This window comes from Falco cherrug, chromosome 3 (genome assembly GCF_023634085.1).
Source record: "Falco cherrug isolate bFalChe1 chromosome 3, bFalChe1.pri, whole genome shotgun sequence".
In the NCBI taxonomy this organism is placed as follows: Eukaryota; Metazoa; Chordata; class Aves; order Falconiformes; family Falconidae; genus Falco; species Falco cherrug.
The window spans coordinates 11,691,574-11,718,641 of NC_073699.1; the positions used below are offsets into that span (position 1 = coordinate 11,691,574).

General features: G+C 45.2%; 1 protein-coding gene across 1 annotated transcript in view; it reads left to right on the plus strand.

Moving 5' to 3' along the window:
* The first annotated feature begins 1,080 nt into the window (after positions 1-1,080).
* The window catches only part of MYO10 (myosin X), a 167,544-nt gene continuing 141,556 nt past the window's right edge, over positions 1,081-27,068 (plus strand). The window contains exon 1 of the mRNA XM_055704335.1: positions 1,081-1,398. Within this exon, the coding sequence (XP_055560310.1) occupies positions 1,378-1,398 (21 nt within the window). The 5' untranslated portion in view covers positions 1,081-1,377. The remainder of the gene's footprint in view (positions 1,399-27,068) is intronic.

Consider the following 27,068-nt stretch of genomic DNA (forward strand, 5'->3'; position numbering starts at 1 on the left):
ATGTATCTCAAAGCCAAACCTCACTTACTTGCTCTCCTCTTTATTCAGGTTTTACATTTTTGGACACAAAGATGAAGGAAGAATGTTTTTCCTTGTGTAGCGTATGTATTCTTAAACTTGCTTTCTTAGCGGTGCTCGTTCTGCGCTACACATTACGTCCCGTGACACCTTAAAAAAGTGAGAATTGCACACTTGTGATTATTTCTGATATCAAGAGCTGGTCTCCCACACCACTCCTCACATGCCCAAGCTCCCAAAGCAACATTAGGATTCCGCCTGCGGCCGAAAGACTGAATACTGCATTCATTTTCTTCATGGCTGTGATTTACCTTCTGTATGTTTCTTTCTATAACGTGAATGAAACAGGCCTGTATCTGCAAGATGTGGCTCCCCTTTGCCGTGTTCCTTGTGCTGTTACTTACCGTAGGGTGAGTGCAAAAGCTATGAACCAGAAATTTTTCCAAAACCAAGCACTTTACACCTGCTTTGCAGAAATGGAAAGGAGTGGAAAAGCTATAGAGCCAGGTGCTGAGGGGAGCCCAGCGCACCCCTCGGAGGTGGCCCGCGGGCAGCTCCCTGCACTGTTCTCTCAGTGCCAAGTAATGGCTGTTGCAGCGTGCACTGACTAAAGGAACAAGGCACGGCCGGCAGGAGCCCGTACACAAGTTTGCCACAAACTTAAATAGGAGCTTGTCGTACGCAGCGGAAGCCTGCAGGTACATATTCTTCAAACGACACGTAACCTGCCGGCCGGCCGCGCTGGGCGGCGGTGCTTTGCATGGCTTTGTGTCGCGAACAGGGAGCGGAGCGCACGCCCCGAGCGGCGCCGAGCACCTCGCTCCCCGCGCCCCGGCGGCCCCGCGCTCCGACGTGGCTCCCCGTGCCCCGAGCGGCCGCCCCGCCCCGCCCCGCGCCCCCGGGGCAGCGCCGGCCCGGCGGGGGGGGTCACCGTCTTTGCCTCCTGCGGCCGGGGCGGGCCGGGGTCGCTGCCCGCGCTCGGGGCGGGGCGGGGCGGGGGCGAGGCGCAGGGAGAGGCGCGGCCCCGGCTCCGCCTCTGCCCCTGCCCCGCCGGGACGGGACGGCCCCGGGCAGGAGCGTGCGGCGGCGGGAGCTTTCCTCCTCCTCCTCCTCCTCCTCCGTGCCCCCTCCCCCGGCTCCCAGCGGCGGCTATGCGCTGCCGGGACCGCCCGGGCGAGCGGCTCTGAGGGGGCGGGCGGACAAAGGCTGCGGGCTGGTGCCGGCGCTGGGGCGCGATGGAGCGGCGCGGCGGCTGAGGCGGCTCGCAGGGGCCGAGCCGGGCCGGGCCAGGCGGCAGCGGCACATGGTGCGCGGCTGGGGCCCGGCGCTGCGCACCCGCGGGCGGGCCGAGGGGCCGCCATGGACAACTTCTTGGCGGAGGTGAGCGCGGGCCGGTGGGTCTGGCAGCCCGCTTCGTCCCGCACCCCCGGCGCGGGGTGGCTGTGCGGGGCAGGAGCCGGCGGCGGGTGCTGCCCGCGTGTCGCGTGCTCCCCGCAGCGCCCCGGCTTGCGGGGGGTTTGCGGGAGCGGCCCCTCGGGGCTCGGGGCTCCGGGAGCGGGAGGGAAGGAGCGGCGCCCCCTCGCCGCATCGCCGGCCGGCCTTCGGGGCTCTGGCCGGCGGCGCAACCGGAGGCCGCCGAGCTGAAGCGGAGGCTGCCCCCGGCCGGGGCTCGTCGGGGCGGGCAGGGGCCGGGCTGCAGGCGCCGGTGCCGCGGCTCTGCCCGCCGGGCCCCCGCTGCCGCCGCCCCGCGCCCGCCGGCGGCAGCGCTGTGTCGGCCCCGCGGGAGGCGGGCTGCGGGGCTCCGCTGCGGCCCCTGCCCGGCCTCCCGCCCCCGCGCCTGCTGCCGCGGCGTGGCAGCCTCCGAGCCGCGTCCCGGGGGCGGCGGGGGGCTCCCCCCGCAGGGGTTCTCTGCGCGGAGCCCGGGGGTCTGCTTTCTCCACCTCGCGTGGGCTTGCGCGGCTTCGGGTGATGGGGGTTCCAGGACCCGAGCTGCTGTGAGGCAGGCCGTTTTGAAGGTTTGTTTGTTGAGTGTATGTTATTAAATACAGACAAAACCTTCCGATAGAAAACGCAGAGTAACGAGCCCTCAGCCTTGGAAGCGGTTTGAGCGTTACCATTACCTCGTGCATCTTGACAACTCTCTCTGGGGAAACAACATTAAAGACACCTCGCCGCTCACTCGGGGTACATGCTAAAAGTCAAAACTTGGGTGCTCTTCTGGTCTAAGTTGGCTGAATTTGGTGCAGCGGTATTTTATCACATCGGTTCAGCTGGCCTCGTGGCGACACAGCCTTACGAGTCTAAGGTGTCCGTAATTAATGCAGTGACTTGTGTGTGTGTGTGTTGTGCTTGTAGGTGGCTGGCGGAGCTTGCGCCAGGGTTGTGACTCCTGGTGACTGCACGATTGCTTTAATCGCACGCCTTGCTGAAGCAGTTGCACAGTCAGGGCTGTAAATATAGGCCAGGCATCTGTTTTCCAGGACTGTGATTAAGCTGCAAAACAGTCCTTTGCCCTCATGAAAAACTTCCTTCGTGTTCTGGGTGCTGCTGTTGATGCTCCCACAAGAAAAATAAGTGATCTGTTTACGGGAAGAGTAATTAGTCAAACAAAAGAAGGTCATACACCTTACGGCTTGTTAGCTTTTCATTTGTCAGACAACAAAAGTTCTGTCAAGTGCAATAAGAAGGAAGAAATACAGGATTAACTTTGGAAAAGTCTGAGTTAATAATATTGCTTTTTTTTTTTTTCCCCTGTAGAGAATGTGGCCCTTGCCTTTCAAAAGCTTGCAAGCCATGAGCAATAGGTAGTATTAGCCTAGCCTTGCAAAATTAACCTGAAGAGTCATTCACTCTGACACAAAGTACTGTAGCGTGCCCTACATAAAGGTGAAAAAGAGTTTTAATGGTTTTGACTCTTCTATTAGCCAAAATTACTTGCTCCAGGGGAAATGCAAGTAAATTTTGCCAGTCTGTGTTAGTATTTCAGCATGTATTTGTGTTAATTTGTGGTTGCTGCATGCAGACTTTGATCTTTCTTAAGAACTCTTACTCCCTTTCAACATGTTGATATTACTTTAAAAGATCAGTAAATATAGCACCCTGGCTTTAATCTGCATCCAAAGTCCCACCCATAAGTATAAACATTTTCCTTTCCTCACACTGGAGCACATGTAAGTTGCGTATAGGGAACGTAAAGCGCAATAGCAGAAATGCACAGGGCCTGACCCAGCTACCACAGAAAAATGTCTGTTGAAGGCACTGGATTGAGCCACTAGCTGGGTAATTTAATTTGTGCGAGGCAGACATCCTGCAGCTGCTCTTTATGAAAATATTTGCTGACTTATCTGAGAGAATTACTATTCTCATTAAAATAAGTTGTAGTGCATGAAAGAAAGAGGAAGCTGGATGAAAGGCACAGGTAAAAAGCCTGTTCTGCTCTGCTGTCATTTGTCAGGGATTTAAGTCCACGGATACAATTATGTTCTGGGAGAAAAGCTGGTAGGTGAGAAGGGAATATGCTGGCACTTTGTAGGGGTTGTTCCTCAACATAATCAAGTTCACTGCGCAGGAGGCAGGGGTGTCTTCCGTCTGACCGTTGCAGAAAAATACTGTGCCACTGAAAGGTGTTACAGGGAAAAATAAACCCTGCATTGGTATTTCTCCCATATTTTTCCCATAGCTAGCTAGATGCTGATTGTAACCTGCTCTCGGTATAGGATGATACTCATTGGAACAAAATGAGGAGTGCAGAAACACGCGCGTCTCAGAGGAGGTGTTCCTGCTGGGACTTGCCAGGTTAAGTGAGGTGTGGGATAACACGAGACTCCTGCTGATCAGCTGAAGCTGCTGTCGACTGTGACTTAACTGGTTTTTGACTTCTCCATCTTATTGCCCGGTTTCCTTCCTTTACTATTTCTTAGTATAGTTAGGTTTTATTCTTACAAGATGACAAGTGGTTGTACCTGTCTCCAGAGGAGCCTTGATTTCTGTCCCTGCCCCAGTTTTCTAACTCAGGCAGTTGTTTTTTTTTTTGTTTTGGTTTTTTTTTTTTTGTTTGTTTAAAAAAAAAAAAGCTCTGAGTAAAGAATTGGGCTATTGGGCTAGAAGAGTCAGCTCTGGAACTTACTCCCCAAAATACTTTTATTGCTGGAAGATACTGAAGTAATTACAAAGCTGCATTCTAAATACAGAGAAGTGTTTTCCAAGACTTTTAAAAACTATTTCAGGCTGTTAATTGACCCGTGCTAACTTTTGATGTTTGAAGGAAGATTAGTGGTGGAATCGTAACATTTTCAGTATATTTACATAGCCATTTATACATGAAAAACAACTAAAACCTGTAGAAATCCTGGAGATCCATACTCAAAGTTAAAAGTATGGATGTGTGCAGTAGAGCCATTTGACTATGTTGCTCAAAACAGCCTGATAAAATTGTTCCCGTATGTTTTACCAACAGCTAGGCTGCTCACAAGGGAGCAGTCTCCTGTGGTAGCTGAGGTCAGACTTTTTTTTTCCAGTGAGAATGCGTCCCTGCTAAAAGGGGATGTATGCCATAAGGGAAGGAGAAGAGTCATTTCAAGATGAGAAGGAACACAAGGAAACTTTGCATTAAAAAGGCAGGAGAGAGAAGCTCAAACTGCCTCTTCAGCATCTGAAGTTCCCAAGCAGTGTTTACCAGGGCAGCAGGTGAAGTGCCTGCAGAAGTCAAGTTCATCTTCACACGGGGAGTCACTGTGCCCAGTATATACTGCGTGTTGCACTGAACCTTGGTCATCCTTGTCACGGGAGAAGTGTGGCAGTTACTGGCCCAGCTGAGGTCAGAGTGGTTGAGGTTGGGAGGGACTTTTGGAAGTCATCTTGCCTAAACCTGCCCTCTGAGCTGGTGCTCAGCTCCTGGGAGCTTGCAGCACAGCGTGCATAGCAGTGGCTCCAGGGAGAGATTGCATTTAACCGCTGCCAAGCTGAGAAGAGAAAGGATTCCCCCACCCCTGCCTTAGTTTCCACAACTGGGAGAGAAGCGGGGAGAAAAACTCTGTCTCCTGCCTTCTTGCTAGTGTGTCTGGGTTGATGACCTCGAAGGAGAGTGTTATAAAAGCATCATAGAGGTCCCACTGATGTTTCACTAACGTTGCAGAGAGGTTTATTGGGAACTATGGGACAGCCTCCTTTGAGGCACAGCCGATACTCTTGTGCCCAGGATGCTTTTATTTTTAGCAGTACTGCTGGTACCTCAAGTTCAGAATGGTTTCCTTTATTTCTGCTTTCCACAGTTGCGCGTACTTGCCTGTGTGCCCTATTTTAAGGGCTGGGTTCCCAGCATACGTCTCGAAGGAACAAGTGTTGAACCTCACTCTGTGGGAAGGATACGGGGCAAAAATTAATTCTGAGGCTTTGAACTTTGCTTCAGGGAGTTCTCCAAAGGAGCGGTATCTGCTGAGCCTGGAAGCTCTTACTTTGGATACACAGATTGTGGCAAACTTTTCCTTGGTGTTCCCGTGCTGCAGTGTTTGGAAGATCTTTGCCTTCCAGTGCAGAGTCCTTCATGTAGACCTTTGAGAGGTTCACCATCTCTGGCAACCAAGTGACCTTGGCACGGCCAAGTTTCTGCTTCTAAAGTGAAAATCTGGTGACGGTGATAAATACCTGCATTGGTGTACGTGGGTTCTGGCTGTGTTGTGCAGCATAGCATGCATGTTTAGGACAATCTTGGAACTCTCCCAGCTTTCCTTTAGAAGTGTTTTACTGATAGCATGAGTATGGGTCTGATGTTCCAGCTTGAGATGTTGGTGTAAGCGGTGTAGTTTACACCAGCAAGGTTGCATTTCAGACTGGCGGGGTAAAACTGTCGTCCTATGAGTGATGGCATAAAGGTTAAATTTCTGGAGGGCTTCTGAGCACCAAAGCCATGCCAAGCACCAACAGCGCCTCTTTTGGCTGTTGGCATTGGCTATTTTCCAACGGTTCTGAGCTGTGACTCCTCATATTTAGTTTTTTTTAAAAGCTGATGGTTGTTTTGTCAACAGTTATTTTTAGGTTAATTAGGGAGCGTTACATTTTGAGTAGAAAAGACTTCCATGGAGGCTCAGGACTACCTTATTGTGTTGGAATGGAAAGAAAGTTTTTGCAGGTTTATTTCTGTAAGTCGGGAAATCACATTCAGCTCATCAGTAGCGTGTCATCTTAGCTGCCTACTACAGGTGCTTCACGTGTGCCTTTCGTAAGATAGATCGGTGCAACTGAAGCATAGTTGTCGTCACTGGGCTGGAGCCTAGCAGCCCTGCTGGCACCATGAATATTGTAAAACTGACACAAGAATTCTCTTAAAGCTGAAAAACACATAACTATTGGAATTGGCAGTAGAGGCTCTACATTGTGCAGGGTCTGCTCGTGGTTTTTTTAGGTGTGTTCAGTCAGACTCGAACCAAAGAAGTGCTGTGAAACCTCTACTATTACAGAAGTCCTGGCTGCTTCTGAGTCTTGGCTGCTTTTTAACCTTCTGGTGACACCTCACTGAAATGCTACTTTTTTTCTTCTTTTTGTCTTTCCCCTAATTGTATGTTTGTGTCAGCATGTTCTGTGTAAGCTATTTTGCTGTAACCAGATTTTCTTCTTTATATGTATTTTCATTTGGTGAGCCCTGTGCATGGGTGTATCTGAAGGCTGTGAACCTTTTTGGCTCTTTTTTGGTTTTGGACCTGTTGCACAGCCTGCTGCCCAGTAAAAGGGAATTGTGTTTGAAAGCGTGGCTGGTCTAAACTTATTTTTGAAGCCAGGTGGCACGGGCTTTTATCAGAAATGCTCCATAATTTTTTGCTGTGATTCTGTGGAGGCAGGAGAGCACTACTTTGGAGGAGAGAGGGGACCTTGAGCTTTGTGGTTCATGTGGAGAGTTTAGTGTGCTAGTCCTGTGAGTAACTGGAGAAACCCTGCAAACTTTCAGTGCTCTTGTTACCCCAGTGTGCCTCTAAGGATGGAAGGAAAGGTTTGGGGCCCCTTGTCAATAATTATGCTGTCAGTTTGCTCTGTTTTACCACATGGCACTTCTGGTGTGGTAATTTTAGCTGAATCTTGGGTTTCAGCTTGGTAAGACCAGTATAGTCTCATGAATCTGTTTTTTTGGCTTTAGAAGACAGCTGAAGGAAAATTGGTAGGTCCTTGCCTCTGTGTGTGGGTGCATATGTGCCTGTATTTATATAGTGTCACTGTGTTTGCACAGAATGAATCCAGACCTAATCCCCAGCAAGTGAATTAACGTGCCTGCTTTTTTTTCAATTTTTTTCTTTTTTTTTTTTTAATGGAGGGAGTGAATATTTATGTAACTTTTTTAAAAAAAAAAAACCAACCCAAACTAGCAAGAGAAATGTCTTTTTGTGGCTCTTGGGTGGATGCAGCCCCAGTGGAAGGTGCTGTAGCCTCCTTTGAGGGGCAGGAGCAGCAGCTCCATCCTTACGTGCCTGGTGGTGTGACTGCGTGCCTGTCGCAGTGCTGGAGGGCACCATGTCTTCTGGGTAGTTTGATCCCACCAATGTCTTCAGCTGTAGGGCTGGTATTTTTCCTTAGTGAATTACAGTCCCCAGCTGTGGTTAGAGCCAGGAACATAGTTTTGGGTGGGGTGCTGGCAGAAGGGCAGGAGGTAAATAGTCACTGTGAATTAAGACTTTTGCTGAGGAGGTGTGCGGGGAGAATTACCAGCCTTAAGTCAGTAATTGTGGCTGCTTTACAAGTTTGGGGATGTGAGTTCAAAACTTGCTAGATGATTGTGTCTTCAGGCTTGTGTGAGGGGGTCATGGCTTTGGTGTTCTTATTTCTCTTGATCTTCCTGTTACTTGTCATCAAGTGACATTTAAACCATTAGCAGGAATGAAGGAGGGTGTCTTGGTGCTGGGGCAGCAGTTCAGGGCAAGTTACTGGTTTACTGTTGTTTGGGTATTACTGGTTCAAATTTTGCTTAGTGATTGGTTTTTTGATCCCCCCCTTATTTAAGATTTTCTAGGATGTCCTATGTATGTCTGAAATTTGAACATTACCCATGGGTCATAAGTACTGTAATGCAACTTTGGTTTGGACAGCCCCCTAATTAAGAAAGGTTAAGAGGATTATCTTTGTGGTTAGAAGTCCATTAAGTAGCACAAGCACTCCATTCTTTTAAAGACGGGACTTTTCAAGGTTTGGATGCAGAATGGGAGCTAATATTAACTATCCTCCAGATCTGCCTTGTGAACTGAACGAACTAAATCTGTGCTGAAGAAGAAACTGCTGCTTTGTTACATGGAAAATACGAGCATTATGTTGGAGAAGTATACTGGGAAAGTTTCGTTAGGACAGAAGAAATGAGTAAAGATTACTAGTATTTCTAAGCGTACCTGTAAGAAGTAGGAGGATATTGGGGAAGAATGTACTGTCCACTCCTGCACTCATTTTTGCAGTCAGTGAGCAAGACTGTTACCTCAGGTGTCCAGGTGTTGTCCATGCTTGATGTCCTCAGCTGGACAGCCAGTATAGAGCTGGATCATGGGGGTGTCTGGTGTCTTCCCTGCAGGGGAATGTTCCATGGACATTGTGACAGGCAGGACACTTTCCCACTACAAACTGGTGAGTGACTGGGGAAGGCTGTTGTTTCGGATGTCACACCCGTGCTTGTCTTACTGATAAATGTAAATACTTGCTCTCTATTTAGGTGCTGTTTTCCTTTTGTGGCCAAATGGCTGTTTTTCAGTCTAGCCTGTAAAAGCCTTATTATTTGGTAGAAAGTTTAGAGGGTTGGGTTTTGGTTTTTTTTCACTGAAATCTCAAATGTGAGCGATGATGGAGGAATTTAATAATACATGTTTTACCTTGTTGAGTAACTTACTAGGAACAGACCCTGTTTTGTTTCGTATTTGAAGAATGGCAGAAACTGGTGTGTATTCCATTATACTGACCAAAGTTAACATTTCCATTTTGTGTAAACTCTTCTGTAGAGGGGTTTAGCTCATGGTTTCTATATGGGTATACTATATATATATATATACACACTATATAGATATATATGTATAAATTTTGCCTAGTGAGCAGTTGTGCTTAGTTATTTTTCACTAAGGAGGAGCAGCCACCAGTCAGTAACTGGAAAAAACCCCAAAGAGCACGTCAGCCCTTTTAAGGCTCTGAGGGAAGCTCTGCAGTTTACCTCTGTGTGTGGAAGGAAGTCTTCAGAAGTGAAAGGCACTTACTGGTCACTCGTATGGCTTTCTGAGCTTGCACTGAAAATTCAGATCCAGTGTATCTTAAGCTGGATTTCCTATGTGTCTCAGTGGTCCTGCCCCCAGTGGGTAAATACAGGCATGTTGGAGCATAGTCCAAATGTCGGAGTCAGTTTAATACCTTTTACTCCTAGGGTTAATGGCATGCTGAAGGAAAACATCCTGGAGGATAGACTTTATCAATCTCCTGCACCATCCAGTGGCCTGCCAGACTTCAGAGTTGAATAGGGATCCCATGTTTTTATGTTAATACTTTTTAGCAAATACTTAAATTGCTTCAGTGGGACACTTCACCTGGTTTATGGTACCAGGCTTTCTTTTCTTTGAAAGTGTAAAATTGTGGTGAGCCTCGCTAGAGATTTTTTGAGTGAATATTAAGCAAAGATGAATATTGAAGGAATCAATATTCTCTTTAACCTGTGTCTTAGTGTGAAATTATTTGAGTTTTGGTTTCGTTTGTTCCAAATGAGGGAAAGAGGAAGGAAGAGAAGGGAGCTCAGCAGCAGACTTCAGGAGCCAAGCTGTGCTTTCACATGTGATCCTGGCTGATGGCATGCACAGGGTGAACGGCTGTGTTGGAAGACTATATAAATAAATAAATATAAGGCTAAGGGCACTTTGATGCGTTAATGTTGCATTTTCCTATATATTCTTGGGAAACTATTTATAAACCTTTATTATAGGTCAGTGATACAAGGATGTGTTAATAGAAGTTTCTTTTTTGTGTTGGAGATGCCCTAAGGACACCTTAGAAGAGGAAAATGGTTGTTGCTTTTTCCCCTGGGGGCAAAACTACATTCCCACCCTGAGCAAGTACACCCAAGGGCTTTTTATCATGGCACATCTGCCTCCATACTGGGGTAGTCATTAAAAAGAACCGAGGGGTTTTTTGTTTGTCTTTTTATGTTCTTAACTTCTTGACATGGTAATGCTGGCAGAATGGCACGCTGCTGCCCAAGCCTGCTATCATGGTGTCAAAGTCAGGATTGATTTTGGTACCTGTAGCATAACCTCGGGGAGAGACCTGAGGCTCTTCTATTTGATGAACGCTAGCTGCCATTAACTGCAGGTGGAATTACAAAGCAGAGGATTTCTGAAGGTTGTCGTCAATGTTAAGGCCCAAACCCCTTGGCCCCCTTTCTCTTACAAACCTTCAAAAGGCTTTAGAAAACTCATTTTGATGAACTTTCCAGCATCTGGAGTAGACATTTCTGTAGTTCTTGAAAAGTTGTTGGACTGTGAAAGTGGTATTACTGGCAAACCCTTGGCATGGTTTTGATGTTGTGCTCTGCATGCGTCTGTTCTCCTTGCTGACCTTGCTAACAGTAATGTAAGATTTCTTTGGAAAGATGGTCACACCTCCCCTTCGTGTACAGCCAAACTGGCCCTGGTTTTGGAGACAGGAGATAAGAGAAGTTTATTCCTTGTTTTGAAAAAGTATTGATGTTTATAGCATTATCGGAAATGGATTATTTGGTCCTATTTTAGTTGCTGTTGTTTAGCATGACATTAAAGTGTTTACTTAGATGAAGTTAAATATATTTGTTAAGAGAATGGAATTGTTTTTCTTATGAAGCTGTTTATCTTGAGGAAAAGTCAAATCCTTTTGTTTAATGTCCCCATCTGGTTTACAGAAGCAATGGAGATCATTTCTGTTTGACCACTTTAGTGGGTCAAAGAACAACTGTATCTTGGTTAGGGTATATTTTTATTTGCTTCAGAAAGGAGCCAAATTGGCAGGATGCTGGAGTTCACATCAGGACAAGGAATAGATGCTGATTCCGTAGGTCAGACTTCTTGCTTTGTTGGTTGTCTTCTTGGATCTCTTCCCCTTATTAAATACAGACTGTGGTTTTGTGATTAGGATTTATCTCCTCATTACAGCTTTCTGGTGATGGGTACGATGGATAGGTTTGTTTGGTGTGTGCGATCAGAAGAAAATGAGAGCGGCATTTAGAGTAGGGCTTGGAAGGGTGGTATTTCCTGCTGCTTTTCAGACCGTGTACCAGGAGCAGTGTCTGATGAAGCGAGCTCTTTGTTGAAAATCCAGAGTCAAATTCTGCCATGTGATACTTGATAAGCTATTTCAAGGAATAAACAAACGCAGCAAATCTGAGCTAGCAAATATAATTTGTGCAGCAGCCTTCCCCCCCCTTGCCATTAAATTTCTAATATTTTGCGCACCAAAATCTGAGAGTTTTAGCAGATGGTAGATGGGATTTTGGCATAAAGTTGTGCAGGGCTTGCAGCAAAAGAGCAATTCTCTGTTTTGTGTTATTTTTGAGTCTCTGCTCCTAATTTCTGTTTCTGTCACACCATTTCTGCCATCATTTCCCTGTGGTGATTTAGTACCTTAAATGACTACAGCCCTGGTGCAGTAGTAAACTCCCCAGGTTTTTTTTGTATGGAAGCCCATGAATAAGTGTAATAGCAATGTAATGAACTAGTTGTATTAAACTTTCACTGCATAGTTACACCATTGTCAGTAGAATGCCTTCATACCTTGCAGTTAAGGTGGAGATGCCGTCAGTAGCTGGTGGAGGACAGATGGTGATACCCAAGTCTGTGCATTTGCTTGTGAGCGCCCAGTGGCCTTTTGCCGGTGGCTTGTTCTTAGCAGTCCTTAGTGAGTGCAAAGGGAAAATACTCATACTCATGCCATCCTTTTCCTTTGGGTAGTGGGATTCTGCATTTGCTGTGTTCCAGGTGCTCTGGAGTCAGGCAAATACAGACTGTAATCCTGAATTTTTGATTTCTTGAACTTGCGTGCTGCTTACAGAAGCACTCTTTTATATTGCTTGCAGATATTTGATTTGAAAAGTGCACAGTTGCTTTATGCAGTCAGAGAGGCCACAAAAGCTTTGCTGTTTTTCTGGGATTTTTGTTTTTGCTGCTGGAAGGCATCAGAATTTTTGGTAGGCAGCATGAGCTGCAGCTGTCCCAGAGCACAGGCATGTGCCTCCTGCTCTGCATGTAGATGGGGGTTATCTCTTGTTAGGAAAGAAGAGTGGGTGCATGTTAATCGGTGGCTGAATTGAAGGGTCAAGAAGCAGCAAAGGTCAGGACACCTGCAGCAACAGATCAAGGGTCAGGCTGCTGCAGGGATTGCCCGAGGCACTCCTGGGGAAGCAGAGGAGAGGGGCTGGCATCAGGCTCTGAGCAGGAGCAGACGCTTTAGCACAAGGGGTTCCCAAAGGGCTCTCCTTATCAGACAGGACAACTATGTCTGATAGCTACTGCTTTAAAATGCATAGATGAAGCTTTTTTTTTTTTTTTTTTTTTTTTTGCAATTCCTGTCAAAGTTGGGAGAATAACCTTCTGTTGCTGTACTGAGGCTGGCTGGAGTTTTCCTAGCTGTAGGTTTTGAGTGTGGTGGTTTTTTTCTCATTAGATCTCTGGTATTATAAATGCTAACATTTTGGGAAGTCTTTGCTTTTTAGGGTTGTCTTTTTAATATGTTTTTTTGGGCATTATTGAGCAATGACATGCTTCTGGATAGTTTCACATAGGTTTATCGGAGAAATTTAGGGTTGTTCTCAGGAAAGCTGTAGTAGAGTATGTCCTAAAAAACAGGACTTCAGCATTTGTTACTGTTGCTCTGTTGGTGGCAATAGGATTGTAGTAAAAATTGCCCCTTTTAGTTTTATTGACACTGAAATCCCTACTTTTGTCACGTGACCCATCTTTTCCCCTAATTTTGTTCCAGACGCTGTACCAGAGTAACTAGTAATCAGCGAGTGGCTCTTGCTCTCCAGAAAAGCAGTTGTGGTACTACCACTTGCTCCTTGGGAAATAGCTGGACTTCTGTCAGATCTTTGTAATTGTTAGAAGAGGGAGAAATTTCAAGAGATCCCTGTCACGTTGGCGAGTGCTTTACTTCCAAGGCTGCCAGAGGTAGCCTGTGCTTGGGACAGCTGGGAAGTCCACTTTTTACATCTTCACTCATGGAATGGTCCAAGACCACGTGCAAGCTAGGATGCTTCTTGTATGTGCTTTAAAAAAGAAAAGGCTATATCAATAAGCTCAAAGGTATGGCTGTATAAGCTGTTGCTTCTTTTTGGGGGATGTGTATTTATTTAGATTGCTGTATTTTATTGTCCTCCAGCTGCAATGCTGTACACTGTCGCTTCCTTTCCCTATATACCAATGAAGAGAAGGGTGGAGAAAAATAATACCTTGTACTCTTTGCCAGTACAGATCTAAATATGATATTTGTGCCGCCTTTTTATATTAACCTGTTGTTCCGTGCTAATGCTGATGTTACCTAACATTCTTGTATATTGCATGTGCTTTTTTCCATTTCTTAAATTTAAGTAAATGATTTGGCACAGCTGGGGGAATGCCTGCATAGGAAGAAATATGACAATAAATTGTTCCAGGATTATTTAAAAGCAAATAAATTGCAATTCGTTTGTGTATCTGCTCCATCCTTATGACTTTTGTAGTTGGAAATTAACTGAAACATTAAAAAAAAAATTGCCATTTGCTTGTTTACTTTTCAGTGACCTGGGAAGTTTGTTGACAGCTCAAAAGCCATAGGGAGCAAAAATAACACAAAAGTCTGAATAGCTGAAAGCTTAAATTCCCTGCTGGAAAGGTAGTGTGTTGAGGAGAAAAAATAAGCGGTAACCATTAGTGGCTATAAATAAAGAGTTTACTCATTTAGAGACTCAGATGGATAAAAGAGAGGTTGTTCCAGTTTTTCATCTTTATCGTGTCGTAAAAAGTAAGGTATGTCATGCCCTGCCATTTTTTAGATAGCTTTGAAAATTAGCTACACTTATGAGGTTTTCTGCTTCAAGAAAGGTCTTCAAGTGTACTTACATAAATGGCAGAAGCTGTTTAGCCCCAGTCTGAAATAAATACATGAATTTATTAATAATTTCACTTTCAATAAGTTGTGTTCCCTGCAGGGCAGCGTCTCTATTTTGTCAGTACATTTACAGTTTTGATAAAACACTGGTTTAGAAAAAAAAAAATTAATATCTGTAATCATATGGACAATATGGAAACAACGTAGGGGGTAACTAATGTGTGCCCAGTGGGTCACTAGGTTCTTGTCTTTTGGAAAATAAAATCTGGTTTGCAGCCTCACGAAGTAGCAGGCTGATATTCTTCCTTGGGGGCAATGGCTCTGGTGATGAGGATGCTGTGGACCAGCTTGAAGTAGCGATGCTCTGAGACTGCCCTGGTGGGACCCTGAAGACCCTAGGGTCTTCCCACGGGGTTTGGAAGTGACTGGGGAGGGGAGGCTAGTTCTAGTCTCCAGATGTTGGGATTAACCTTCTCCAGAGAGGCACCTTGTGCAGCCTTTGATCCCACAAATTACATTTTTAGTTTAAAGTCTGTTTAAAGAAGCAGCTACCTTTTATGCTTAGCTGTGTTTCAGCCTAACTCAGCTGGGGGCTTGCACAAATAGTTAATAATTAATATCTCTTTGACCTCACTGGTGCTAAACTAGGATGTTCGTCTTCAGACCTGGATTTCTTTTGCCTTGGCCTTGACTAACCAAGTATCAACGCTTCTTATTTCCTTTTTCCCCGTTAGTGCCAAGTGTGTTTGTGGATACATCATATTTCTCAGGCTCCTTTGGAAAGCAGTAATAAAGATGTAATGCTCTTGGGCTTATCCTGGGTCAGAAGTGTGGTGCTGAGTGTCCTACTCGTTGCAGCTCCCTGCATGCATTTTGCCCAGCAGCTCTCCGGGAGCTGAGAGGGCTGTCACAAAGGTCTTTACGGAGCCATGGGTAATGCAGGTGAGCAGACCGTTCCTGATCTGTGAGCTTTGCTTCTCTTATCAGCAGATGTTGGCAGTTTCCAAACAAGCGGCTGCGATAGCTGCTTCTGGCTGGGCAGGACACAGGGAAGCCGTTGGGGAAGGAAGGGTGTGTGGGTGGGTAGCTTTAAAGGTGCAGGACAGTTTTAGGGGTTTGGTGATCTACAGCTAAGCTATGTGATTATGGCTAAAGATAATGAACCCAAAACAAGCACTGAGAGAAAGTGTTGAGGCTTGGGTTTCTAAAATTTGGTGCCTTGACTTGCATAATACTGGGATGTGTAATTTTTTCAATGGAAGTATAGCTGCTGATGTTGCTCTGCTTAAAATAAGCAAAGACATCTTGATTCAGCAAGGCTGGTAATCACAGGATGAATAGGGGACGTGGTTCCACCCGAGTTACCAAGAGTGGTAATGTATTTAAAATCAAGCAAGTTCTGAAATATCTTGTGGTTTTGACTTCTAGCTGGGGGGTACAAGTCACTTGGCTTACACATAGAATCATTTAGTTTGGAAAAGACCTGTAAGATTATCATGTCCAGGTGTTAACCCAGGACTGCCAAGTCCACCACTAAACCATGTCCCTAAGCACCGCATCTGCATGTTTTTTAAACACTTCCAGGGTTGGTGAATCAGCCGCCTCCCCGGGCAGCCTGTTCCAGTGGCTGACCACCCTTTCTGTGAAGAAATTTTTCCTAATATCCAATCTAAACCTCCCCTGGCATAACTTGAGGCCTTCTCCTCTTGTCCTATCACTTGTTATCTGGGAGGAAAGACCTGCCTCCACCTGCCTACAACCTCTTTTCAGGGCGCTGTAGAGAGCAGTAAGGTCTCCCCTGAGTCACCTGCTCTCCAAGCTGAACACCCCCAGTTCCCTCAGCTGCTCCTCACAAGACTTGTGCTCCAGACCCTTCTAGCTCAATTGCCCTACTCTGGGCACGCTCCAGCACCTCTGCGTCCCTCTTGAAGTGAGGGGCTGACGTCACAGCCCCAGCTTGCTATGGGAGAATTAACAAACCTCTAGGGAAAGACGTCCCTGACCATGAGGAGCAGGGGTTGAACTAGATGGTCTTTAAAGGTTCCTTCCAACCCAAACCAGTCTGTGAGTCTGTGAACGCTATCCCTGTTGGGATTTGGGCAACACCCAAAACTCCACTCAACAGTAACCAGTCAAAATGACTAAAATCCAATAGGTAACTACTGCTGGCCTTGGTACAAATTATGTTTAAGTAGTAGTGGCCATGGTTCAGGCGTAGCTTCTGCAAATCTACTTGCTGGAGTGCCCTCCTGCACTGCTGCTGTGTGTTCCCCGTGGGTAACGGTGGGTGAAACAGCCCCACGTGAAGCATGCTGCCACGTTACCCCTGTGCTCAGGAGCACTGGCGCGGCCTCTGCAGCTGTGTCCGTACTGTCAAGGACAAGGGCAGGGAGCCTCTGCTACAATCGCCTCTCCGTGCGCTCTGCACAGATGCAGCTTTGTTAATAAACGGCTTGTCTAACATACCACCTTTTTTTAAGCCATCTCGGGATCATTGTTAACATTGATTTCTACATTGACTTTATTGCAGACACGTTCCTGGAAAGCTAGAAATGAGGTTTTTATTTCTAATTAATTTTTTTTTAATGAAGCCATCAAGCCATCTCCTTACTGATGCAGCGCATGACATGCGTTGAGGGAAGAATATTTGCCAGTGGTGACTTTTGTAGTGGAGATGTTCAGAAATGACTCTGAAGTTCTGTAGGAGGTATTTTTTGCTTTTTAGGAAGCTGTCCTTAAGAGACAATTGGCTTGGCAAAAGTGCAGTTGTTGCTACCATATTGGCCCACAGAAGGCTGAGTTACTGTGATGCTTCCTTTAGCAGAAGGGAGGCAGAGCAGTGTATGAAATCCAGGGTAAAGGAGAGGCTGTCTCGTAGATCCTAACTTTGCTGAAGAAACTGAATTACATTAGGACTGCATAGTATGGAGTAATTACGCGCCAGCCTGTGTCCTTCTCACATGGTATCATGAGAGCTGCTGTTAGGAGGAAAAAAATGAGTCTCAGGCTGGAGGTGTGTGGAAAATAGACTTAAAGAAATGGAGATTGTGCTTTCCTTGAAACGAGCAGGAAGAAGCTGTGTATGCTATTATGTGTTACTGTGTAAAGCAGTGACTGAGTTCTACAGGGCGAGTCATGTTGAGGACCTATGGCACAGCACTGTCTGTCTTGCCCAGCTGCCTCAGGAGCAGCGGGTGGGGATGTGTGTGTACTGCCGGTGGTTCATCACTCACATGTTCGAGAGTCAACTTGCTAGGAAAAATTTCTGCTGGAAGCTTTTTTTTGCAACAGAAGGACCATTGAATGTAATCACGTCTTTTACTTCTGTAAACATGTCCATAAACTATTTTCAGATAAAAAATAAATGGATACAATTTTATCCGAGGGAGAGATTTGTACAGTATGTTGGGTTAAAAAAACCCCAACATACAAACTTCTTGCAGGTTGGCTGAAGTTATGTATTATCTCTGAAAGTTGGGTATGTTTAGGATGGGTCTTAACGTGATTTGGAGGAATTAAAATGAAGCATGTGCCTCTGCATACTTCTCACTATGGGCTTAGATTTTGTAGATAATTCTGTATAAATGGGATCTTGCTTACGTGAATATGAGGTGGGCATTTAACTCCTAGGAGAAGAAAACATTATGAAAGCACGCACATATCTGAAAATATAAGCAGAAGTTCTGATGGTCACATTTGTGCATAAACAAACATGCTTGTGGCTATCTGAAGATGAAAGGGATCTGAAAACATGACCAAAACAGTGTTGTATAGGGGCTCTCTTCAGAACATCTCAGTCTGGTGATAAAAGCACTGCCACAGTTTAGCTGTGCTCATCCTATGCGTGAGCAGCTAGAATTTTGAAGAAGTGACTGTAACTTCTTCAAAACAAGGACAAGTTGATACTTGAAACAACAGGGAGATTGTGGGAAGACTGGCCCGTGAGCAAGAGGGAAGGTGATGTCATGTGAACGCTGTCGTGGGATTTGGATGATTTAAACAACATCGCTGCATCTGCCAGAGACTTGGAGGCCTCAACAAGTAATTCAGTCTGCTTTTGCCTTGGTTCTCTAGTTGCAAAATACTAAAGGATTTTCCATTTCCAACATCTTTTTCCCTTGTCCTGGGTAGAGGTGTAGTGCATAATGCTCTTGTTCTCCCTGGGTCCTTGTGCCAGTGTGAATAAAAGTAGATCTACTGCCTGTGCTAAGCAAGGGGCCAAATTCTGGGTGACTTCCTTGGAGAAGGAGCAGGCACGTAGTCCTCGTGGTCTGCAGTATTTTTGGCTCTATGTGTGAAAGTGGTGTGGAGCTCCAAGGACTCAAAATTAATTTCCTTACAGGTGAGGAAAACTCTGTTCCTCCCTGCAGAATGAAGCATTTTACATGCAGCGTAGGGGGTTAAAGGTAGTATGTGCCGTAAGCAGAAAAATATTGTTCCATTTTGAGATTATTTATTACTACTTTGAAAAGAAAATGGGGTTCTATTTAAGGCCAAGTCTTTTTGACCAGCCAAGTCCAAGCTTGGAAGAAGGTAATATGGAGCTGGCAATGGAGGAATGCATTGCTACTGCAACATTTATTTACAGTAAAGCATTAAGTGGCCTTTCATGATACCTGCTGTCCTAGAGTTAAGGAGTGCTGCAGGGGCACCAGCTTCCACAGAACTGTTGTATGGGGTTGAGTTTTCAGGTAATAACGAGCAAGATGCTTCTCAGATGTTCTGTTGCTCTGAGATTAATGATGACAGGCAGGTGTTTTGACTTTTTTGAAGAGTAAAAATACCATTTTGGCTAAAGCAGTCTGAATAATTAGTAACACGCTTGAAAACATTGACTTTTTTTTTTATTTGACACTTCTGAAAGTAATTCAGTGCAGCTAGGTATCCCTCCAGGTGACCAAGTTTGAGTATTCTTCCCAAAGGAGGTCTGGACTGAAGAAGCACTCATTCATTCTTGGGTGTACATCACATTCACATCAGCTGAAATCAAGTGTGTGTTCTTTCTGACTAAGGAGGCTTTTCTAAATCCTCTTCTGTTCTACAGTAATTTGCCAATAATGCTTCACTACGCACAATTCCATGTGTCAACGTCTGTGGAAAAGTTGTTTTTTCAACAGTGTTTAGGTCATTTCATTTTACCTAAGAGTTATTAAAAAAAAAAAACAAACAAGCTACCACCCAAACCCAACAGATACCTGTTTGTTGACTCACAGGATGACTTTATTACTAGCGTGAAAAGCAGCAAAAGATACTGGCAGTGTTTAGGCAGACGTTTACATTTCTGCATTCTTTAGTGCCATAAAAATCTGATTATCAGTAAGTAAGTTTAATGTGTTTTAATAGCACTATGTCAAGCTGTCATGGAAAATCACAGTCTGAGCTCATGCAGGCATTTGAATACTATGATGTACATATACTTTGGGGTTTGTTTTTTTGGCCTTCCACCCCTGTTTTTTAGGGTTATTTATTTATTTATTTAGTATTTAAGAAAAAGCACCTCTCCAGACAGGGAAGAATCAGTAATACTGCATTTTGAGTGCTACACTTGCATTTTAATTTAGGCACCTTAATAATATGACTTGGGCTTACTGTGCAGTCACCTTCTTTATAAATAATTTCAAGGAACAGGCTTGTGATGGAAAGCCTATAAAGTCCTCCCAGGTTTCATGGGCTGGGGATTTGCACCACGCTGTGGGAAGTAGCTATTTATGGAATTACCTGGGCTGACATTTTTTGCAAAAGAGCTGGTTGTCATTTCATTGCCAAGTAAAATAAATTGCCATGAAGGTTTGTGCTCCTAAGTAGACATACTTTCAGAGGTAGCTAAGAGAAAAGTCATGGCTCCCTGGGCTTTAGGGTCAACAAGGGTTTGTCGTGAAAACTTGCTGTCCACTGTGTTGACTTGTAGCTTCCAGCATAGCTTTGGGTGGCGGGGTGAGGCGGGTAGCTGGGGAATGCAGAGCAAGGGTTTGTAAACCTACTGGAGTAGTTTCCTCACAGGCGAAAAGTATGCTTTTGTCAGACGTAAAGCTGCTGCATGGTCTCTTTGTTGCCTGATAGATGCGTACGTTAGTCTATGGGTAGCCTAAGGGATTGGGTAGTGTGGTTTATGACCTCTTCTTGAAGACAAGATGGCCAGAGCGGAAAAAGATGCCTGCTCCTGGGTATGCTCCTGCTAGCAGCATGATCCCCTGCCTGTTGCTGCATCCTGAGCTCTCCACAAAGGTACTTGTATTTGTGTGTGAAGCACATTTCACACGCCCTCGGTCTCTGCCATTGTTTCATTAATTTAACCAACCTTAAAGTCTGCTGGGTTTCACTGGTTAATATTTCTGTCTCAAAGCAGCTGTGTTCTTGCTGGGTGTATCTCTGGTGTCGCATCACATTTTCTAATCTGGGGAGGTATAGCTCTCCACAGCTGGCACTTGTGGGCAATTCCAGGCTGGGGTGATGTGGCTGCCAGTCACAGCTGGCAGGTCTTTGTGTGAAGGAAACAGGATCTCCTCCCTGGATTTAAACCAAAAGGGTTGAGTTTAGCATCTCAGCCCAAGTAGGTCACGGTAGTAAAGAGCGTGGTCTGATTTCAGACCTGATCCTGGAGTAGGGTGGGTGGGTGGGTGGGGAGAGGTGGGGGGAATCTCCCTCTCTGCTGTGGTGATGCTCTGCTTCTAGTTTGAGCTAATCCCCTTGGCTCATGGGAAGAGTTTTGAGTGCAAGGGGTTCTCACCTTGATGTATGAATGGTGCACCTCTGGGAGATTACTATGTATAGTAAAAATTGCTTGGCTGAGAAGGTCCTTTGCCTGCTGAGACCATGCAGCTGTTCAACCCTGGTTTTATTATGCTTTTGCATGCTGGATGTTGTAAACTAGAAGAGTCTCAGCCCAGATGCATTTCCTTGTACTCGTTTATCCCAGAGACCAATGCCCATTTTTGTCAGGTATTAATGCTTTAAGTCACTTCTGTTTGGTTAAGTTCTTCTAATTGCTTTGTGGTTCAGTTTCGAAATAAATCTTCTATCAATCTGCAGGAAAATAAAACATGCATGCATGCAAAAAAAAGATATTACAGGAGCAACTGCTCTGTGTTTCTGCTTTTTCTGCTCCTGCCATAAGTACTAGGTTAAGGTAGTCATTCTTCCTTTTAACAATTACCAGCCTATGTAAACATGCACTGCGGGCAGGGGTGGAAATCAGTGCCAAAGTGAGGCAGGAAATGTTCATCCCTGTCACGAAAACAAGGATGCAGAATGGGAATGAGTCAAATCTCTAGCTATGCCCACAAGTGAGGAAATGTGCCACACCTTTTTGTTGAAAGGTGCAGTGCAGAATTTAAGCTGCTTTGGAAAGATGCTACAAGCCATGAGGAAAGGTGTGGTGTTGTAAATCCAAGGAATCTGTGAGCTGTTTTGCATGGCCTGCCTCGGGGATTTGTCTATAGATGTGAGATGGGAAGCAGTGTGAAATTACAGAGTTAGTCCAGCATATGGCATGGAAGCATCTATGACGGGAGAAGAGAAGGTTTGCTGGTAAAAATATCTGCTCTGTTTCTGGGTTTTGTATTAAAGGTGTTCCCTTCTGGCAGGTTAGTGGTGAATGAACTTAAAAGGAGTAAATTTTTATTATATGTAATCTATATATGAAAAAATCCCCCCAAAAAGAAAAAAAATCAGTTGCCATAATGCTCAGGGGACTCGCCTTGTAGATGCTTCATTTTATAGTTGCACAAGTGCAGAAAAATCAAAGCAGATATGCTAATAAGAGTAGCATTACTGGAAGGAAATGTATCTGGTCAGGGAGAAGCGGACTAAGCAAAAGCAGGAGATTGCTTTTCAGAGGGTTGTGACCTTGAGGGGCTGAATATAATGAATGTAGTGTTTCAGGCTGGCTTTTTACCTTGCAACTGCTGCATACCATTGGTATTCATCAGCACTGACGGGGCTCTGCAGTGGGAAGCCTTGCAAAGCATCACCTGGTCTGTGAGAGGAGTTTAAAGCTGATAAAGTACAGAACTTCAAAGCGCATGCAGGAAATGCTGCCTTTTATCTGAACTTCATGGCTTCCTAACTTTACCTAAAATACAAGCTTCGTTGCTAAAATCGCCTTCAGTATAGATCCCAAACTCTTTTTCTACTAAGTTGCACCTTCTGTTCGCATTACAGCGGTGTCAAATGCCAGCCAGCCCTTCAGCCTGCTTTGATGTCACATAGCCTCTGAGAAAGTGGAGGTTAGCCCTGATCAACAGTCTTCTGCTCACACCATCCAACAGCTGAGGGAGAGACTGGGCTGGGATTAAGTTTCTCTTCCACTACTGCCACCTGATTTTCCTCGTTCCCCGTATTGGGGAAGTGAATTAGGTGTTTTCAAATGCTTGCTGCAATTGATTTGTGTTTGAAAACGTTTAATTCAGGTTTGAGAAGTAACCCATGAGCAGCGATTTTGTATTTGCTGACGCTTGGGTGTTTGTTTCAGGGTTGGCAGGTTAGATTTTATTGATGAGCAGTTTACAAACTGAATCAATATTGAATTGAGTAACAAATTATTTAAGATTATAGGTTTTTATCCTTCACACTTTCATACACTCTTTTCATATTTCAAGGTGCTGGGGAGGTCCTTTTACATTAAAATATGACAGTGATCAAATCTGTTGTACATCTCAGTTCATAGCTGAGCGTTAAAATTTGCTGGGAGTCTTTCTTGAGTGTCTGACCTGGGAAAGAGAAGAAGGTAATCATTGGAGAAGGAGGAGATGGGAAGAGCTGACAGCCAGGCCTCCCGCCTGCTCCAGACGCAAGGGAAGTGCCCACCAAAGTCTCAGGGGGTGGTTCCTCCCAAGCATCCCGGGCTGTCAATGGGGGTAGGTAGGACAAAGGAAAAGAGGACTTCAGAATCCAGAAGAAGAGACACCTCTTCAGGGTTATAGACAGGTGCAGTAATTTCACAGGGTCCTGTTGTTTGCGTTCACAGCAGTTGAAAAAAAATGATACTTTATTCTAAAACAAATGGGAAGTGGAATAAACATTTTTTTTCTGTCTGTGTAGACCTGCGGGCCTCTTTACAGGTCTGCCAGGGAGCCTAACTGAAGGTCACCCTTCAGCTCTTTTCCTACCCCTCCCCCTTTCTGAAAACAGAGGATACCTACTTAAACAATGTATATACCCTGACTACTGTTTTCTTTAGGTGCTTACTTCTGTCCCGTTGGTTGAAATTCCCGTTAAGTGTCCAGCAAACATAAACATGCTTGCCGCTTTCTGTGTAGAGCTCTAATACCTGTTACTTAGTGGGCTGTGAGTGCTTTATTACGCAGCTGGGATTTAATTAGAATACTGTTGTCTGCTTGCTTTTGTTCTTTAAGATGTGTGTTTCATTGCTGCGTGCAAGGCAGTGAGTTGCAGGAAGTTGGAGGGCAAAAGGTACTGGATATCACGCACCATAAAAAGTGCAGATGTCCTTCTGAGTTACAAAATCTTTCCATTCTGTGGAGGTGTTGTCTGGACTGCGCGTCCTCCCTGTCTGAGCACCACCAGGATACCTGCCGTGGGGCTGACCGCACGTGTGCTGTGTGAGGAGCTAGGCTGAGCTCAGGCGATGCTCGCTGCGCACGGAGCTGCACCTCTGCATCCCCTGCGCTGAGTGAGCTGTGCCTGCCAGCCTTTCGGCCTCAGGTGCGTGGGAATAAGCCAGTGCTCTGCCCTTTAATGATAAAGTGTGCCATTATGTTTCGCTTAATTGGTTGTGTTTTCGTCAGCTGATCTCCAGACAGGCAATTTGGAGTTGCTCGGTGATTAGTGTGGTTTGCAGTGTACAAATTAGTGTGGGAAGTTGCTAATGCTAGCCTTGTATTTTAGGACTTCAGTGGCAGGATCGGCTTTTTCTGTGCTTGCCTAAAGTGCAAAAGGTAAGGAGGGAGAGCATGGATGGGTGCTGTGCTACCTGCCGTTCACTGGGACATCCGTGCTCTGGCAAAGGATCATCCCATCTTCCAAACCCGATTGTAGAGGCCAGGCACCACAGGTGGGCTTTGGGTGTAGAGGGGTGTACTTCTCCAAGGCAGGTTGCTTACATCCTGGATTTTTAGGATTAATTAGTTTTTATTAATTTTTAAGGATGGTCAGGCCTTGGGTATGTAGTACTGGTTCCTCACTGCCTCAAGTTTTGTAGCACGTTGGACTCATTCTTTGTGATGCTGCAAGTCTGGTAACATCTGCCTGAGCTTCCCAGATCAGCCTCAGTGCTGCTGCAGCCACTTGTTCCAGGCCAGAAAACCAAATTTTCCTGGCTAGGTGTAGACACAGCACGTGTTTATTCTTCATTGAGTTTCTCTGGGCTCCTGTCCCTGCCTTTGAGCTGTGGTGTGCTGCCTCGCACCCACCACATGTGCAAAGGACAGGCTGCTGGGCTGCGGAGCAGTCTCAGCTGTTGCAACTGATGCGGCAAAGAAGTGCTTGTCCTGGCTTCAGGATATTGCCCCTGATTTGTAACAAGGCCTGCGAACAGGGTGGAGTGGGTGCTGTTGTTGAAAGCTGCTGGGGAATCTCTGTGGCTGGTGGCAATGGAGGACCTGAGCTCCATCTGCTAAGCTTGGTGCAGCCCAAACCTGTCAACTGCTTGTGGTCCAAGCATAACTGAGACTTGTTCCTCAGCATGCGGTCAGACTGTCCACGTGGGCCTTCAGAAAGGCAAGGCTGAAACAGTTGTTGGAAATGCTACTGAAAGGTCCAGTAGTGCATCCTGATTTACCAACTCTCCAGTGTTTTTCATCTGCTCCTCCTGGTTTCTGTATTCCATTAGGTATTAACCATCTAAGTCCTTATTCCATGGATGTTCACCCATATGCAGGGTCCTGTTGACATCTGTAGGACACAGTAGCTGGAGAAAGCGAAGAAAGTTTTCTGGTGTTTGTAGGACAAACCCCATGTAGTTTGCCAAATAAGATTGATAAAAAACCCCACCAACTAACCAAAAGCTAAAAATACCTTGAAGCATGAACTAGTAATGGAAAGAAATAATTCAGTGCAATTACATGCTTTGAAATACTTGTGTTCCTGTGGTGAAATAGAGATCTGTAGTGATCACATTGTGAAAGTGAAGCTGCAAAGACAAATGCCTGCTGAATCATCAGTTGTAAATTTGATGTGAGGGAATCAATACAGCTTAGGAAAAGAGTTATGACCTGGTATTTAAAATGCTCCTGTTTGCAATAATCAATGTTTGTATTAGTGAAATAAATGAGTGAAAGAACTGTGGACTGGCTGGTTCCATTATTCTCTCTTTCTCTTTCCTTTTCACACTTAGTCTTTTAGCTTTGGAATGCATTCTTGCTAATACTGACGGCATCAAAGTGTGAATTGTGTCTCTCCCAAATCCTGAGTTTTAATTTCAAGAAAACACGGAGCTTGAAATAAGGGGGGATGGGGCATGGGACAGGACAGGACACTTCTAAAGAATGTGGGCTGGTTTGTTTTTGTCTTAAGGCTCTGATCTTATAGCTGGTTTTTTGCAACAGTTAAGGCTGGAAATACTTCCCCTTCTTGCCCATCCCTCCTCTAAGCCAGGGTAGTGATTCATGTGCAAACTGATATTTTTGAGTTGCAGGGAGACATAAACGAGACCAAAAAAAAATCCCTCTAATGTTGTCACACCTGTAAAAAGATCATGAAAATTGATGATATGGAAGTTAAGGGCTAAAATGGAACCTTTTATGCCTTGATGCCAGTAACTTGCAAAGTGAAAGCTGTGGTATTAATTCTTGGGAGTAATTTTTAAGTATGCTTGTTACATTGCACAGTCTGCTGCTTAACATGGATTATCCTTTTCACACATGAATCCCACTTAACTAGAGGTAAGTTTTCCTGGAATTGCTTGCTTTGTTGGCAGGAGGCGGAGAAAAAGACAGCACTGAGCTTCCTAGAAACCAAGAATAGTTTTTGCCTTGCTAAATTCAATTCCTCCTGTTAGCCTTCAGGTGCAACACTGGCATTTTATCCATGATCCTTCTTGAGGCAAGAAGGCTTTGATAAATACTACCAGAATAGTATCAGATGGTTGGCAAAGAGCGGTCAATGGTAGAAAATGTATCTTAATTGGAAATTCCATCTGCTTTTCAAATTCAGATCAGGCTGAACCAATAAAATGTCCCCCTAGACAAGGCATATCCATGCTTGTGTAGCACTACTAGTATCTGTGGAAAAGCTAGTACTGTATAGTTTTCCTGTATTACATTTTCTTCTGATAAGTCCATGTCCAGGTACATGTAGAACAGTGTAAGAACTGAACACGTTCCTTGACTGATGAGCCTAATAGACCATGTCTCATGAAAGTAAGTGGTAAATGCCTCTCGTCAGGACCCATGTGTCAAAGGAATATTTTTCGGGGTTTTTTCCACTTAATCAGCTTTAAAGGACTCAAATTAAAGATGTTTCTCCTAAACATCTTTTTTGCACTGAATGTTTTGAAATGAGACTTAACATATAAGATCTTTGCAAGCAGGAGTTTCCATTTTGCAAACAAGACTCTCCATGGGCTTTGCAGGTGGTGAATGAGAAACATCTTCCAAGTTCAGTCTCAAACTAAATCTTGTTTCAGAGTGGTCAGGCTCTGCCATACTACGTGTCTGGTGCTTGCGAGTCAGCTCCCATGGCCATTGCTTTGTGTTCTGCTTAGGTAGGAGAGGCAAGAGCAAAGTGAAAGAAAACGCTAGGGTGTTTTACAACACTTGTGAAAAACGAGTCCGAGACCCTTACAACTTGTGACAGGTGACTAATTTGGCACCCGGGAGTTTTTAAGGGCAAAGCTTCTCAAGAAGAGCAGTTGTGTGGCTGAGCCCCAGTAAAGAGGGTGGTGGACAAGATGATGTTTCCACTTTGCCTCATTGGGCTTTAAGACACCAGTTCCAGGAGGTAAGTGAAGGAGGGGAATGCGAAGAGGGTGCTAGCATGACTTCACACACGTGGTTTTAGAAATCCTTCTCCACCTTGATGTGAGTTTATAAGCTTGTCAT